At 39.9% G+C, this 15,496-nt stretch overlaps 1 protein-coding gene across 3 annotated transcripts in view; it reads left to right on the top strand.

The window, feature by feature from the left end:
- Nucleotides 1-15,496, top strand: part of GNAS (GNAS complex locus) — a 226,803-nt gene that overhangs the window by 117,213 nt on the left and 94,094 nt on the right. For all 3 annotated transcript variants that reach the window (XM_063146684.1, XM_063146702.1, XM_063146693.1), the window contains exons 3-4: nucleotides 9,945-9,999; nucleotides 10,090-10,209. In XM_063146684.1, the coding sequence (XP_063002754.1) occupies nucleotides 9,945-9,999; nucleotides 10,090-10,209 (175 nt within the window). The remainder of the gene's footprint in view (nucleotides 1-9,944; nucleotides 10,000-10,089; nucleotides 10,210-15,496) is intronic.

Below are 15,496 nucleotides of genomic sequence, written 5' to 3' on the forward strand. Positions count from 1 at the left end.
GGCAAAACCTGTCCATCTCAATATGGACTGGGAACAATTCCAGATTTTCCCTGAAAAGTCTCCAAACCTCAGAAAGACCCAGCCCAGAGAAGCTGTACTACCACTGCCTTTCTCTACTATTACACACTTTCTCAAACTTGGCCAACTGCAAGAGAAAGGGAGGGAAATGGCAGCTGAAAAGGAAGTTTTCCGTGCTCTCCAGTGAAGCTTTTTGAGTGAGCTTTAGCCCTCCATTGCCCACAAGAACTCTGGGAATTATAGCTTTTGATTCCTCCTGGTCAATGAGTCAAAAATGCAGGGACTAAACATGCTCAGAAGTCTTCAGTGCAGAGTAAGGAATGGAGCGGATCAAACAGTCTTCAGCTTAACTTTGAAACCTATAGATTTTTGTCTTTAATTCTTTCTGGTCAGTGAGTAAAAAGGAATTTTAAAAACTATAGTTTCCAGAGGTCATGTATGCAGGTCATGTTTCCAGAGGTCACGTATGCAACTGCTGTTTCCCCTTCTTCCACGACCACCCCACCCAGGGTTTTGCAAATTAAGTATGTGGGGATGGGGGAGGAGTGTGACATATGCGATAGGTGTATGAACTGAGGCAAATTTGGTGGGAGGTGGGGGAGTTAGATGGTAATGTAATAGCTAGGGGATTTCTGAACTCGGGGTACACCTCTTGTTCTCCCCTCCTAAATTTCTGAAATTTGTCACCCGCAGTTTTTACTCACCTGGGATTTTTTAGAGGATGGTTTTGTCTTGTTTGAAATCAGTGAAACATAGGAAGAGCCCTGGACCGGACCAAAGGCTTATGTAGTCCAGCATTCTGTTCCTACAGTAGCCAACCAGATTCCTATGGGAAGGCCACAAGCAGGACATGAGTACAATTGCATCTTCATTTCCTATTCTCAAGCAGCTGGTATTGAGACATAATGCCTGTGATACTGGAGGTAATTATAGTCTTCATGACTAGTAGCCGTTGATAGCTTTATCTTTCATAAATGTCTGTAACCCTCTTTTAAAACCATCCAGGTGAGTATCGCAGCATCTTGTGGTAGTGAATTCCATAGTTTACCTAGGTACTGCATTAGGAAGTAATTTCATTTGTGTTTCTTGAGTCTCCCACTATTTATTTATTACATTTTTATACCGCCCAATAGCCGAAGCTCTCTGGGCGGTTCACAAAAATTAAAACCATAATAAAACAACCAACAGGTTAAAAGCACAAATACAAAATACAGTATAAAAGCACAATCAAGATAAAACCACGCAGCAAAATTGATATAAGATTAAAATACAGAGTTAAAACAGTAAAATTTAAATTTAAGTTAAAACTAAGTGTTAAAATACTGAGTGAATAAAAAGGTCTTCAGCTGGCGACAAAAGGAGTACAGTGTAGGCACCAGGAGGACCTCTCTGGGGAGCTCATTCCACAACCAGGGTGCCACAGCGGAGAAAGCCCTCCTCCTAGTAGCCACCTGCCTCACTTCCTTTGGCAGGGGCTCACGGAGAAAGGCCCCTGTAGATGATCTTAAAGTCCGGGCAGGTACATATGGGAGGAGGCGTTCCTTCAAATAACCTGGCCCCAAACCATTTAGGGCTTTAAATGTCAATACCAGCACTTTGAATCAGCCCGGACCTGGACCGGCATCCAATGAAGTTGTAAAAGGACAGGCGTAATGTGATCTCGCCAGCCAGTCCCTGTTAGTAAACGGGCTGCCCTGTTTTGTACCAGCTGAAGCTTCTGGACCGTTTCCATGTATAACGCATTGCAGTAATCCAGACGAGAGGTTATCAGAGCATGGATAACTGTAGCTAGGCTATCTCTGTCCAGATAAGGGCGTAGTTGGTATATCAACCTAAGCTGATAAAAGGTGCTCTTTGCCACTGAGTTCACCTGTGCCTCAAGTGACAGTTCTGGATCCAAGAGCATCCCCCAAACTACGGACCCAATCCTTTAGGGAGAGTGCAACCCCGTCCAGGACAGCTTCATTGGATGACTCTGAATTCTGAAGTTAGGGAAGAGAGAAAAACTTGTCTATGTCTATTTTCTCCATACCATGCATAATGCTGGTGCTGGTTTTAACCTATAAAGCCTTACACGGCTTGGGACCACAATACCTGACGGAACGCCTCTCCTGACATGAACCTACCCGTACACTGCGCTGAGCATCTAAGGTCCTCCTCCGAGTGCCTACTCCGAGGGAAGCTTGGAGGATGGCAACAAGGGAGAGGGCCTTTTCAGTGGTGCCCCCCCAATTATGGAATGATCCCCCAATGAGGCTCACCCGGTGCCAACATTGTTATCTTTTCGGTGCCAGGTCAAGACCTTTCTCTTCTCCCAGGCATTTAACAGCATAATGGACCCCAGAACTGTTGTTGTTTAAAATGGATACTGTTTTATACTGTTGTTTTAAATATTTTTTGATGGTTTTAAATTTTGTATACTTTTTAATGTTCACTGTTTTTAACTTTTGTGAACTGCCCAGAGAGCTTCAGCTATGGGGCGGTATATAAATTTAATAAATAAATAAATTCATACATTCTTCTTACACCTATCTGGTGTTAGTCCTATGTAGAGTAATGAATGAGACAGGTTATTCTCAACTAACTTAAGTTGAGAATAACCTCAACTAACATTCATTGTAACATGGGATACTACCCTATATTGTTAAAAGCCTAGAAATTTAAATGTATATTGAAAGTCATTGATATAATAAACCTTCTGAGTTTTTTTTTCCTTTTGAACTTTATACTTGTGTATGATATTAGTATTTTCAAGAAGTATGGAGGCAATGGAGATAACTTAAGTTTAAAGAAAGCAACCCACTAATACTGTTGCAAACTTCATGAACTTTATTAGAATAATCTCAACTAATAGATGCTATAATGATCTGGCTCCCTGGGTGGTTCCAAATGAAGCTTTTATGGTGCCATCGCTCTGCCTCATTCATGGAATTTTATGGGCATCCGTATGATGACATCTACTACTTGTAACCCTCTCATGTTTTCCCACCACTTATTTACCCTTCCTAACTGCAGCACATCTGTTAAGGAAAGAAATAGCTTCATGATGCTCTCTAGGCCCTCCGTGCGGAAACCGCCCCTGAGATTTTATATTAGAATATATGAACAGTTACTGAATTAAAAACAAGCAAGTGTGATATGTGCACTTTCCTAACATTATCTACATTTGAACAATCCAGAATGTTGCAAAATCCAGGTTAAAATGTTTGTTTAGTAAAGTAAATATAGTAAATATTTTTAAAACAATATATTGGCAGTAATCCTATGCTCCCTGGGAGGGCATATCAAGGGTCATAAGAAGAGCCATTTGAAAAATGTGAGTAATAGTAGAACTTGAGATGCTTTGAGTTTTAACAGCTTGTGTGATGGGAGAAAAATAAGATACTGTAAAAGAAGAGTGACTGGGAATTAGAAGTGTATGTTTTTAACTACTGTGATTTTAGCAGACACTGGTCCAGTTCAAATGTAACGGCTGTTGATAGGTTAATTTGCATACAAATTGTAAGGACGTGCACGCAAGCTGCTTCAGGTTTCCAGCAGCAAACTAAAACGCGACATTTGTAGGTTGGTTCCCTGATGTCCGAACTCAGGTATTTGGGTTCATAGGTTAAACAAGTTAATCCATGGTTTGTTCTTGGGTTAACTTGGGGTTGTTTAACCCACAAACAACCCCAAGTGCTTGGGTTTGGATATTATGGAAACAACCTACAAATACTGCATCATAGGTTGCTGCTGGAAACCAGAAGCGGCTCACACATGGTGTGCATTCCCATAATTTGTGGGCTACAAATTGCATGGGTTATGAATTGCTGCCAAAAGCTGCCATTATGGCTGAACAGGGTCACTGCCTGCACATTTTTAAGCCTTTATACCTCTCTGTATTGAGTGAATCTGACATATATTGATTGAAGGACTTGAACTGTCATTTTCTGCACATGTCAGTGCAAAGATTAACTTAAAATCAAATAAGGGAATATCGGCAATTCATATCTGTTGGATAGGATTGTGATTATTTAATGCAGGAGGCTTTCTGCCTAGGGTCAGTGTGATGCAGGAGACAATTTTGGATGTAAGAGACCCTTTAAGACTTAATTTTATCTTTGAACCTGTTGGTCTGCTGCGAACATGCTTAAAACCCCGATTTTAAATTAGGTGGACTGGTTTAAATTAAGGCATTTTAAGTCAGCAAAAACAAAAGACAAATTTAAGGGACTGGTTTAAATCAAGATTTCAATTGATGGTCATTCATTTTTACTAAACAGTGATGCAAATCTAATTAATTACCCATTATTAATTTGCAACTGCTAGTGCAGTCTTATACATGGCTACTCAGAAATCTGCACACTGGACATTTTTGTTTTGTTTTCTTCTTTCTAGAGTTCTGCTCCATTCTGCTCCATTCACAAAAACAAAGTAGTAAACAAAGATGACATGCATTCCTCATGATTGATATAGCATTTCTGCGAGTAAGGTCTGATGGTTACTGGGCAAACTAGAGCTGTTAATTGGTTTGTGGTTCCAGTTGTTTAGGGCTTTGTACATTAGTACCAGAACTTAAACCTGGCCTGGTAGCAAATAGTGCAGTTCTCTCAGCAAAGGAGTTACATGCTGAAAAGGGACAGCTCCTGGCATTAGCTGAGGTGCTGCATTCTGCACCAGCTCCAGCTTCTGGAGCAGCTTTGAGGGCAGCCCCACATAGAGCACATTGCAGTAATCAGGCTTGAGGTTACTAATGCCTGTACCACTGTGTCCAAGCTATCCCTGTCCACTAGAGCCATAGCTGTTGAACCATCTGAAACTGGTAAAAGGAACTCTGAGCCACTTGGGCCTCTTGAGCCTCCAGTGATCTTCTCGACTTTCAAAATAGATTTGATTAGAAGTAGTAATTTTTTAAGACTTGCACTCTCTCCAAATTCCCATTATTCACCACATTTACTTTCCCAGTTAAAAAAAAAAGAAGCCTTGAGTTACCACACCAGTTTTTCTAGTGACCAAATAAGGCTAATTGATAAAACTATGATAGCGCACCTGCTTTGCATGAAGAAGGTCCCAGGTTCGATCTCCGGCTTCTCCAGGTAGGGCAAGGAAAAGAATCCTGCCTGAAGCCTTGGAGAGCTGCTGCCAGTCAGTGTTGACAATACTGGGCTAGATAGTCCAATGGTCTGACTCAGTGTCATGTAGCTTCCTATGTTTCCTTACCAACCTGCCCAGTCATTGAGGTCATCAGAGGACATGCTTCTCGTAGTTCCACATAGACGTATAGCCTGATTGGAGTCTACCAAGAGAAAAGCCTTTGTGTAATGGCCCCGTTTCTTTAGAATTCCCTGCCCCTGGATGTCAGGCAGAGACATTGTGCTGTTTCCAGTGTATCCTGAAAACAGCTCTTTTCCAGGAAGCATTCCTTAATTGATCAGCCACAGTTTTTATTGGTATTCTATTTTAAAATGAACGATTTTAATGTATTGTTTGAATCTTTTTACTTTTTATTTCTTATGTTCACCATTCCAGAATCTAGTTTAGATATAGAGCAGTATATAAATATTGTAAATAAATAAAGGATAAACATATAATCATAATTCTATGATTATATGTAAAAACCAATTCGGCAGTCTTCACGAGAAAAAGCTCTTAAGGCAAACATGCAGTTATCTTTATTCCAGGTCTTGAATATCAGGGAAGTTGTCATATCATGATCTTTGACACAGTTTAAATGCAACTTTCAAACAGGAGTAGGTTTCAGTTTTTCTGATGCAGGGTGAATCCTGTTCACCCCACTCCTCCCTCCCAAACATGATTACTCCAACGGTACATGTACATGGTCCAGATCAAATGGTAATTGCCTCTTTGCCCTCTCCCCCTATGCTTTGTTGTTCTTTTAAGGCACATTTCATCTTTATCTGACCAAATGCTATCTATCTATCTATCTATCTATCTATCTATCTATCTATCTATAATATATTATATTTAATGAAACTAACTCAGTTTTTTAAACTTGGAAAACTTTCAAGGGTGAGGGAAGGTGATGGTTGCAAGGCCCAGCAATTGAGCGATGTGCACAGGCCTTTTGGCTTCATACCAGAAGAACAGGCTTCCCTTGAACTTGGTCCTGAGAGAAGATTGTACATCTGACCAAAATGCAGCAGAGGGCTAGCAGCTGAAATTGTATGTGTCTGCTATGCACCCTTTAAAATATTTCATATAAAATAATGCAATGGGGGATGATAAGATGTATTGGTGGGTTTTAAAAAACCCATCTATCCTTCTGTCCTAGGAAAACACCATTAAGATAAAACGTTTTAAAGTTATCTGGCAATTTTTTGAGCAGTAATAACTTTAAAAATAGCATTTTCTTTTTGCACATTTCTGAAGTCAACAGGCTAAATTGATTTTAATGCTTAGTGCTTCTATAAAGCAACACATTTATTGTATTTTGTAAGTCCTTGAACTGTTACTAAATTGCACTTGAAAGTAAGTTATTAGTCAAACTCTTAATGTATCTCATGCTGTAGGAAACACAATTGTCATGGAAAATATACATATTGTAAACATTACAAAACACAAATTGCAATTATATGTTTATTCCTGCAATAAGACTCTTTTTTCTTTTCTTTCTTTCTTTTTCTTTTCTTTTTTACACTAAATATGCTATAGGGCCATTGTAACACAAACAGAAATAGGGACTTGAGTGGCAAAGGCAATGATGACTACCTGGGAGTTTGTCAATTGCAGGAATTCTGCACCACTTTAAAATACATCAAGTAATTCCTGGAGTAGAAAGCTATCAATGGCTAATAGGCTATGTGCTTTTTCTAGTATCAAAGGCAGTAAGCCTATATGCACCAGTTGCTGTGGGAATATGGGTGGGAGGGTGATGTTGCACTTGTGTCCTGTTTGTAGATTCCTGATCAACAGCTGGTTGGCTGAGTGAACAGTATGCTGGGCTAATGGTCTCTTGCTCTGATCCAGCATGGCTCTTCTTATGTTCTTACGTATCTCCCCAATAACCTGGAATTCCACCAGAAGCTCTTAATGAGAGAAATCATGTAGAAGTTGCAATCCACAACGTGCGTGAATGTACAAGTGTGTGTGTGTGTGTGTTTATATATACATACATGACCGTAGTTACATATCACTGGACAAAAAGTTCTAACAGTGCCCGTTGACAGTAGGGAGTACATGACACTCTGCTCAAAAAATCTGCACTGACTCCTTATAACTATTGATTTTTGTGGTAAGCATTTAAACCATATCTCCTCCCCTATGTTCCATTATAATCTATACAATCTGCCTAGTGCCTCTCCCTGAGAGTTCATTCTATTCATCACAGTGAAGGTGTGTAGTGAAGTGTTCTGTAGCTGCATATTTGTAAGCTTTGAACCACAAACCAATTAAGCCACATTTTTTGAACCTAAGCCTACATAGTCATTTTGACTAAATCCTCTTGACGTATTTTTAGAAAATTCCTCTTAAAGGTAAAAGGCATTGCTTACCCACCAGTACTAATACTAGCATTAATAGTAATAAATGGGACTTGCAAAAGCACAGTGCTGTTTTGAGGATATTTCTTTGCACTATGCAATGTGCAAGCTTCACATCCAATGCACGGTTGACTAGAGATGTGAAGGCCTAGGTAAAAAAAACCAGAAAAATTCAAGAGAGGGTATGGGTATCCCGTTCCCACCCCGGGCTGTTTTTATTTGGGGGTGGTTCTGAAAAATTAAACAGCTTTAGATTATGAAATATTTTAGAATGAAGCCATGGGGGAAATGCCTTTTTAATCCTATGTATAAGATTTCAAAAACAGTTGCTTTTTCCATTTCTTATTAAAATTATTGATACACTGATAGACATTTAGGGATGCACCAAGTCATGCTCTGATCAAGCCTTTCCCTTCTATCTGGTACCAAAGTCCTTTGATGGTACTATGTGTTGTGCTGGATCCAGCCAACATTTTGACTTTAACTTGAAATTATTCACATTTTTATCAATTAACTTATTGGGTCACTTGAAAAACTGATGTGGTGACTTGGGGCTTCTTTTTTTAACTGGGAAGATAAATGTGGTGAATAATAGGAATTTGGAGAGAGTGCAAATCTTAAAAGAAAATCCTACTTTCAATCAAATCTATTTTGAAAGTCAAGTTTAATTTCTAAAACTTAAAACAATGAGCAGCATGAAAATGTGTTGATCCTGACAGGTAGGTACATATGCATTTTTGGACTGATTTACACAGTTTCAAAAGACAGGGGAGAAATAATAGTAAGAGAAGGGGGGACCCATTCACTCAGTTCTATGTGGCCACTTTCTCAGGGAGTTTTTTTTTTTTAAAAAAAAGTGAGATTTGCACACATTTGCTGAAGTATAGTAACTGCAGCAGTAACTGCTTCAAAAACGAAATGTGATGGTCAGGAGAAGGGAGTTAATAACTTCCCTTTCTGGAATAGGTGGAAACTTGAAGAAATGTTGAAAATGTTGGGGACATTGAGACGTGTCAGTTCAATACTTAAAAGCAAGAGGGTTACATTGCAAAAGGAGATATTCCCCTCCCTTTTTTGTGAACTGTTTGCCTTTTTTCTCCATTTTGGTGCTTCTGAAATGCATTACTAGGTTCCTCTTTTCTCTTATTATTATTTCTCCCCCCCCCCCCCCCGGTCCATCACAATTGTGTGCAAATTAGCCTATATGCAGCCTCGTCTTGTCAGTTTCCTTGTATGTTACCTACTCTACTTCAGGCTTCCCTTTGACAACTGAAACATACAAGGAAATTGACCAGGCAAGACTACAGATATCAGACTGGCTAAAGTGTGCTCCTGTGCACTTGCGAAAGGACGGCGGGGGGAGAGAATAATAATTACAAACTAATTTGCGTACTCCTGAAGCACTAGGTGGGGTAGATGGGAAGGTGACTAACAAGGGCCAGTCTCTCCAAATTGCTGTTTGGGCATCCGTGGGGGGATAGTCTCTGGCAATACCATGAAGAGCAGTGTGGGCTTTTTTCTAGCCAAGAGGTTCTGTAGTTGATCATTGCAACCCACAATAAGGCTTGGTTGACCATAGGTGTGAACAACCCTACAACAAGCCATGGGTTCTCTGAGTGGCTTGTTCGTGAAAATCACACACACACACACACACCGTGGAAAATACGCCAGGTTCAGAAAACCCAGCAACCCACCATGGCTGGCTGCCTAGGCTGGGTTCTCATGTCACGCAAACTCAGTCATAGAGGTGATCGAAGTGTTTTTGTTCAGACAATTTTATATAGTTTTTTAGACTATAATTTTGTTTAAAAATGGTACAACTATCACTGTACCAAGGTATCAACAAGCAAATTAGGAAAAGGATTTTATTGTCCCCTCATCCAGTTTTGTTTTTTTAAGATTGAGCTTTTATCTGTGTGACTAAGAGTCTGTGATAACTTACTCTGCTCCAAACACTGTCTGTTGCTGGTGTTTGGCAGGTAGAAGGTGGAGAATAATTATTCTCTTACTCAGTTTTCAAAAAATGTAACTGAAAATACATAAGCATTTCTGATACTGTGTAATTCTGTCAATTGAACAACTGGGGAGAGGTTGTTAAAATATTGTCCCTTGATTTTCTATTATCCAAAGTGCGAGTGATTTTATCCATCTAAGACTATGCAACTTTGTTACACTATTGTGGATTTATTATCATAAGAGCAACATGGGTTAGAAATCACAATCAATTCCTCTTCTCTTTCTCTCCCCCGCCCCTGCCTCTCCGCAGCCCCCAAGTTAGAGAAGCTGTCTGGATCTGCATACGTACATAATTCATGCCTAGCATGTGGCTAGCTAGCTGATTTATTGAAGATTATTTCTCTTGATAAAATTTATTTTGATCTTTGTTTTTCTCTTCAAAACTACCTTTTCACAATCTAAAAATTTAATTTGTTATCTTCTTGGTTACAGGGAGAAAAAAATGAAAATTCAGGATATTAAAAACAATATTAAAGAAGCTATAGAGGTAAGTCCATGATCCTATCCTGGTTGCTTTGAACTAATATTTTAATTCATCGCTGTCTGATAACATTTTTTAACATCTCTTTTCCTACAGACAATAGTGACAGCAATGGGAAACCTGGCACCTCCAGTTGAGCTAGCCAATCCAGATAATCAATTTCGAATTGATTATGTATTAAACTTAGCAAGCCAGATAGATTTTGACTTCCCACCAGTAAGTATAAATTCTTATTGATAAATTCTTACATTGGATTGATACTTAGTTTTTCATCACTTATCGTTACTGATTTTTGTAAGGACAGGATGCAGTTTATTCAATTTTCCAGTAAAGAATATTCTATTATGTTTCAAGATGTACATGGCTTGATTGATAGCCAAGTATTGATATACAGATGTGGAGACTGGATGAGCTATTTCCTCTTCTTCATATATTTCCTTTCACAAGCCATCCTCAGGTGGTCATGGTGTTGGACATTGCAAAAATATTTCTCCAGGTGAGGTCCAAAAATACTTCTCCGGGTGAGGTGCATTTGAGAATGACCTCCAGTGGAGTGAAAGCAATACTGTAGAGCAAGGATGCATTTAAAGTAGATGGATAGTGTACGTAATGTACAGCAAATGCAGTCAGCCAGCGTTCCCCACTAGTCAATCTGTCTATGGCCTTTAGCTTTGAAAACCTGGTTACTCACACAAAGTGACAGATGTTGCTATTATTTATTTTTAATAATAATAATTTGTCATACAGCTTTTTTTTTGCAGAATACTTTGTGAAGCTTGCTTGGCATATGCTCTTAGCATTGACAAGCAGGCAACTAAATCTCATGTTTCAGGCTGAAAGGTGTGTGTTTACAGTCACATAGCTGGGATGTGAACCTCGATCCAACTTCCAACACACTGTTTTGTCATCTTGTTGCTTTGCAAACAGTTTGGAACATTATGTATTGGATACTGCCTCACAGAATTAAGTGTGTGCCTATTCAGACAACACGCCAAGTCACGGTTAGGCTGATAACTCTTTTGCAGCAAATACTTAGCCCCATGGTTATGAATGATTCACATGAAGCTCTAAGTCATGGTTTACATGACACACTAAGCCATAATGTTTAGCTTAAAATGCTTAACCTCAGTGGCTTAGCATATTGTCTGAACAGGATCACAGTGTGCATATGCCTATACATATATGTATATGTATATATGCTCAACTTCCTAAAACTCTTGTCTCAAACTCATTACCAATAAGGAGATGATGAGAGACAAAGAAGACTTGAACAATCTGCTGGACACAATTCAAGACTAAGATGAAAAGCATGATTGGTGCCTGTCTCTGCTTGCCTTCTGTCTAAGGAATGGATTCCAATTCCATTCTGTTTGTGGTCAGCTCCATGTTGTTGTTGCTGCCGCCGCCGCTGCCTTTTGTCATAAACAGGCCATCTGAGTGATTCACAACAAACAGAAACTATCACTTTGGTCTCCATCACAAATCCTTCCAAGTGAAGTTGCAAACAAAATTTTGCCATCCGCTTAGAGTGAATGATTCAGAAAACCTGTTAACAGCAACAAACATAGTTATCAGAAGCAGAGTTGACATTCATTACGTTTAACAGTAATCAATTTTAAAAAACCACAAACAATTATGTACACTAAATGGCAAAATCTCAAAGACTTTTTCGAAAGGTAGCAGCTTCTTCAACGCTGCAGAGTACTTTGGAACAATCACATATTCCAGCATTTCTATACCACCACAAAAAAATGGAGCTGGACTGATCCAGCATGGCTCTTCTTATGTATACATTTTAACGGAGCCTCTTATTTTCAGGACTTACATGGTCACGTTACAACAAAAGAGCTTAAGGAATTGCATGTTGGCAGCAAGTTCCTCAGGAATAGCTGTGTTGTAGAGTAAACGTGTGAGCTGTTTACTCCTGTCTTCCATAGGGGGTACTGTTTAATAGACACTTGTATCAGGTATGATTTGGTGTGTGTATGCAAGCATGTGTGCAAGCCATCTACATCCTGCAACTTAGCTTCCAGAACTGATATTGAGGGCTTTCTAGACCGGTGCTGATTACCAACACACTCCTAATCTTAGTTGCTGGTACTGTTTATTACCCATCAGTCAGGCTTTCAGTCCTGAGTGGAAAATGAATCTAAGCCAAAAGCAGGCCTCTGCCTTCATTACCAAGCCTGATATAGGTAAAAGACCTGTTTCAGTCCTTATCACGGCCCTTGGGGTGCTTCTTGCTACATTTAAGGCTCTTGTTAAAAAAGCATGTTGTACTGACTCCAGCTCAGCCAAATTTGAATTTGCCCATAACGAGGCCCCATGAAACATTTGCGGCAGTAGTTTACAACAATAAAGTTCTAAAAATGGGGAAATTAAATGCCCTTCCCTACTAGTTGAAAACCTTAAAATCGCCCCTCTAGAATTTTTGGCTTTCTCAGCCGTCCCCTTTATGTGTTTATCCCATTTGCCAGTTTTTGAAAAGGTGATTCCAAGGTATTTATATCTAGCTACTGACTCCAGGTTATGGCTGTCTAATGACCAATGGTAGGTCTTCCTTTTGGGTTGGAGAGTAGAAGGCACGTGCTTTTGGATGACAGTGGGAGGCAACTTTCAGATCCCAATTTCTCTGAGTCACTTGTGACTTTGAAGAGAGGCAAAAGTCATTTTGTAGTTGAAGATGAGTAAAAGTGAAATAGGAGGTGGAGAACTATATTTCAGATTAAATGGTCTCCAAGCAGCAACACTCATATTTGGCAACGAGAAGGGGCAAACATTTATATTTATACTTTTGTAAACCACCCAGAGAGCTTCGGCTATGGGGCGGTATATAAATTAAATAAATAAATAAAAATAAATACCAAATTCCGTAGCCTTTGTTTTCTTATAATTCACTGTCAATAATTCATGCAGACAAAACTGGTAGTTAATGCAGTAAACTAAACTTGGGGGTGTGGAAAGAGGTGTTTATCCTTTGGTATTTATCCTTTGTAGTATATCCCCAGGAATCTTTAGCTTGTGAGTCTCATTCAGTATCAAAATTAAACTTCAGTTATTCTTAATACTTGTGCTGTGTTCTATAAATGCTTGAAAGGTGATGGACCAAAATTCTGAGTCTTGAGCCATGTGCTCAGCTTCTTGCCAACTATTACTTTACTCTTTTAAATTGGCTTAAATGTTTACCATGAAAGGCATTTTCTGATGTTTTTAGTTGGGAAATCTAGCATTGTTAATGTTGATTTCTGTTGAGAGAGAACCTCTTGAATAGTTCTCTTCATTTCAGTCCTATTGCAGATGTGTGGTTTCTGAAATCAATTAATTTAGCTCTAGGTTTCTTTCTAAATGTTGCTAATGGGAACAACCAGATTAAATACTTGGCGGGAGTATTCTTACACTTCTTCTTGTAAACTGCCCAGAGAGCTTCGGCTATTGGGCGGTATAGAAATGCAATAAATAAATAAATAAGTTGGCAACCTATGGGCCATTTCTGGCCCACAGATTTCCACCATCTAGCTTGCTGACAAGAAACTTCTGATGCCCTTGCCATCACTGAATAGCTGGTAGGGACTGGAGGAAGAAGCTTCCAACTAGGCAAGAGCCTCACAGGAAGTCATGGTTAATAATCTTTCACAAGTTAGGGATTAATGAGTAGGTCCATTTGGCACTATCTATTTCCAGGTAAGAGTGAATATAGTGTGGTCCCTCATCTCTCTCTCTCTCTCTCTCTCTCTCTCTCTCTCTCTCTCTCTCTCTCACTCACACACACACACACACACACACACCCCACAGGCAGAATCCCAGGAATATCAACTGTCAGGTGGTATACTTGTTATGGATAGCTTTACCAGGAAACCTGCTGTGTCACATTCTCCCACCCTCCAGCCCCTTTGATTGTGAAGCAAAACTGGTTGCAGTGTTTGGTTGCTTTACAGCAGGCTTGGTATTGGGGTAGAGAACAAAATGCCAGGACTTTTGAGGCTGATGTCATTTCTGTAGTATTGCTGCTGTGATATTGAGTTGTTTCTGCCGCTCCAGCTTGCTCATAGCATCAGGATGCACTCTGATATGTGGTCTCCGTGGAGCATACAAACAGTAGTCTCACCTGAGCTCATTTACGTGTTGGATGTATCCCTCTGGTATGGAAAAATGATTTTGTGAATTAATTATGGGTATGTAACTTCATATCTCATAATATCCCTATGCTCCTAACTCCCTGGGCGCATTAATTGAAACGAGTAGTCCTCAGAGAAAAATGGAGACTTTATAAGCCTTAGTTTATATAGATTTCTTCTTCCTGAACGCAACGAATAGTTAGAGAGAAACTGCACCAGGATGAGTTGGTATGTAGGGTACAAAGGGAAGGGATGAAGTGTGCTTGAGACATAACAATTGAAGTAGCACAGGAGAGGGTGCCACTGCCTTTTTGTTGGTTTGTAGGGGCAGCTAAGAGAATGCTTTTGGGGGAAAGGGGGAGATTTTGGGGGAAAGGCATTAGAAGTGTTTTTCTCAATTTTAAAAGCCAGGAGTAGCTCCTGCTGCTCCTAAAGTGCAGCAAAAGAGAGAAAGCTGCCTGGAAAGGTAAAATAGCCCTGAAACTCCAAGTGGGGGCTGAAACATGGAAGATAGAAGCCACAGCAAAGCAGCACAATTTCTATAAGGAGCAGCTGCCATCACATGCAAAGGACATACTGTTCTTCTATCGGCTCCCCAGACCGGATTGGGGGTTGGACACAGTGGTCAAGGCTTTCCTGGATGCTCTTGTCTTTGATACACAGTCTTTTGGGGATTCCACTGTGGATAAAAGCAGCCCAGTTCAGCTCAAGAGACTGGTGTATGCATACATAAACACAGAGAGCGGGGTGGGGGTGGGGTCTCTATTGGCAGCAAGCACTGTGCTTTGGTGTCCACCTCCGTTGAGGAAGGAGATTAGGGAAGGGGAATCAGATGGATGTCCAGGGAAGTTTTCCTGTGTCTGTCTCTTTGGACGCGCACACATTGCCTCCATGGTCAAGGGCGATAGACCACTGGGGGGGAAATTAAGTGAAACCACCCACAAAATAACTCCGCATGTGCATTGGTGCGTTTGCACTTGAAAAAATTATTCCCAGAAACAGTCCATGTGACCTCTAAACAACCACCAAATTTTCATGCAGTTCCCACTCAGGACATTGCCATATGGCACGGAATCACGCAATAAAAATATAGGCTGCTGCATGATATCTGTTACTATGTGAATAATGAGTGGCAATTCTATTTAAGACAAATAGTGGCACAGCGATGCCTCAGATTTTTTTTTTTTTTTTAAAAAGGTTCCAGTGAAGATAGTACCTTAAAATGAACTTGGATGTCAGGGTTGAGTCTTTAAAAAACAAAAACCATAGTTGTCACTGGGGACCCAAGGTGCGTCTCAATTTTGTACTGTGGTTATGAGGTTACCTCAAAACAATTTAATTCTTAATTGAGAAATACAGAAAAAGAAAGCCAAGAAATGCATATGTAC

The sequence above is a fragment of the Elgaria multicarinata genome, chromosome 1, assembly GCF_023053635.1.
Source record: "Elgaria multicarinata webbii isolate HBS135686 ecotype San Diego chromosome 1, rElgMul1.1.pri, whole genome shotgun sequence".
In the NCBI taxonomy this organism is placed as follows: Eukaryota; Metazoa; Chordata; class Lepidosauria; order Squamata; family Anguidae; genus Elgaria; species Elgaria multicarinata.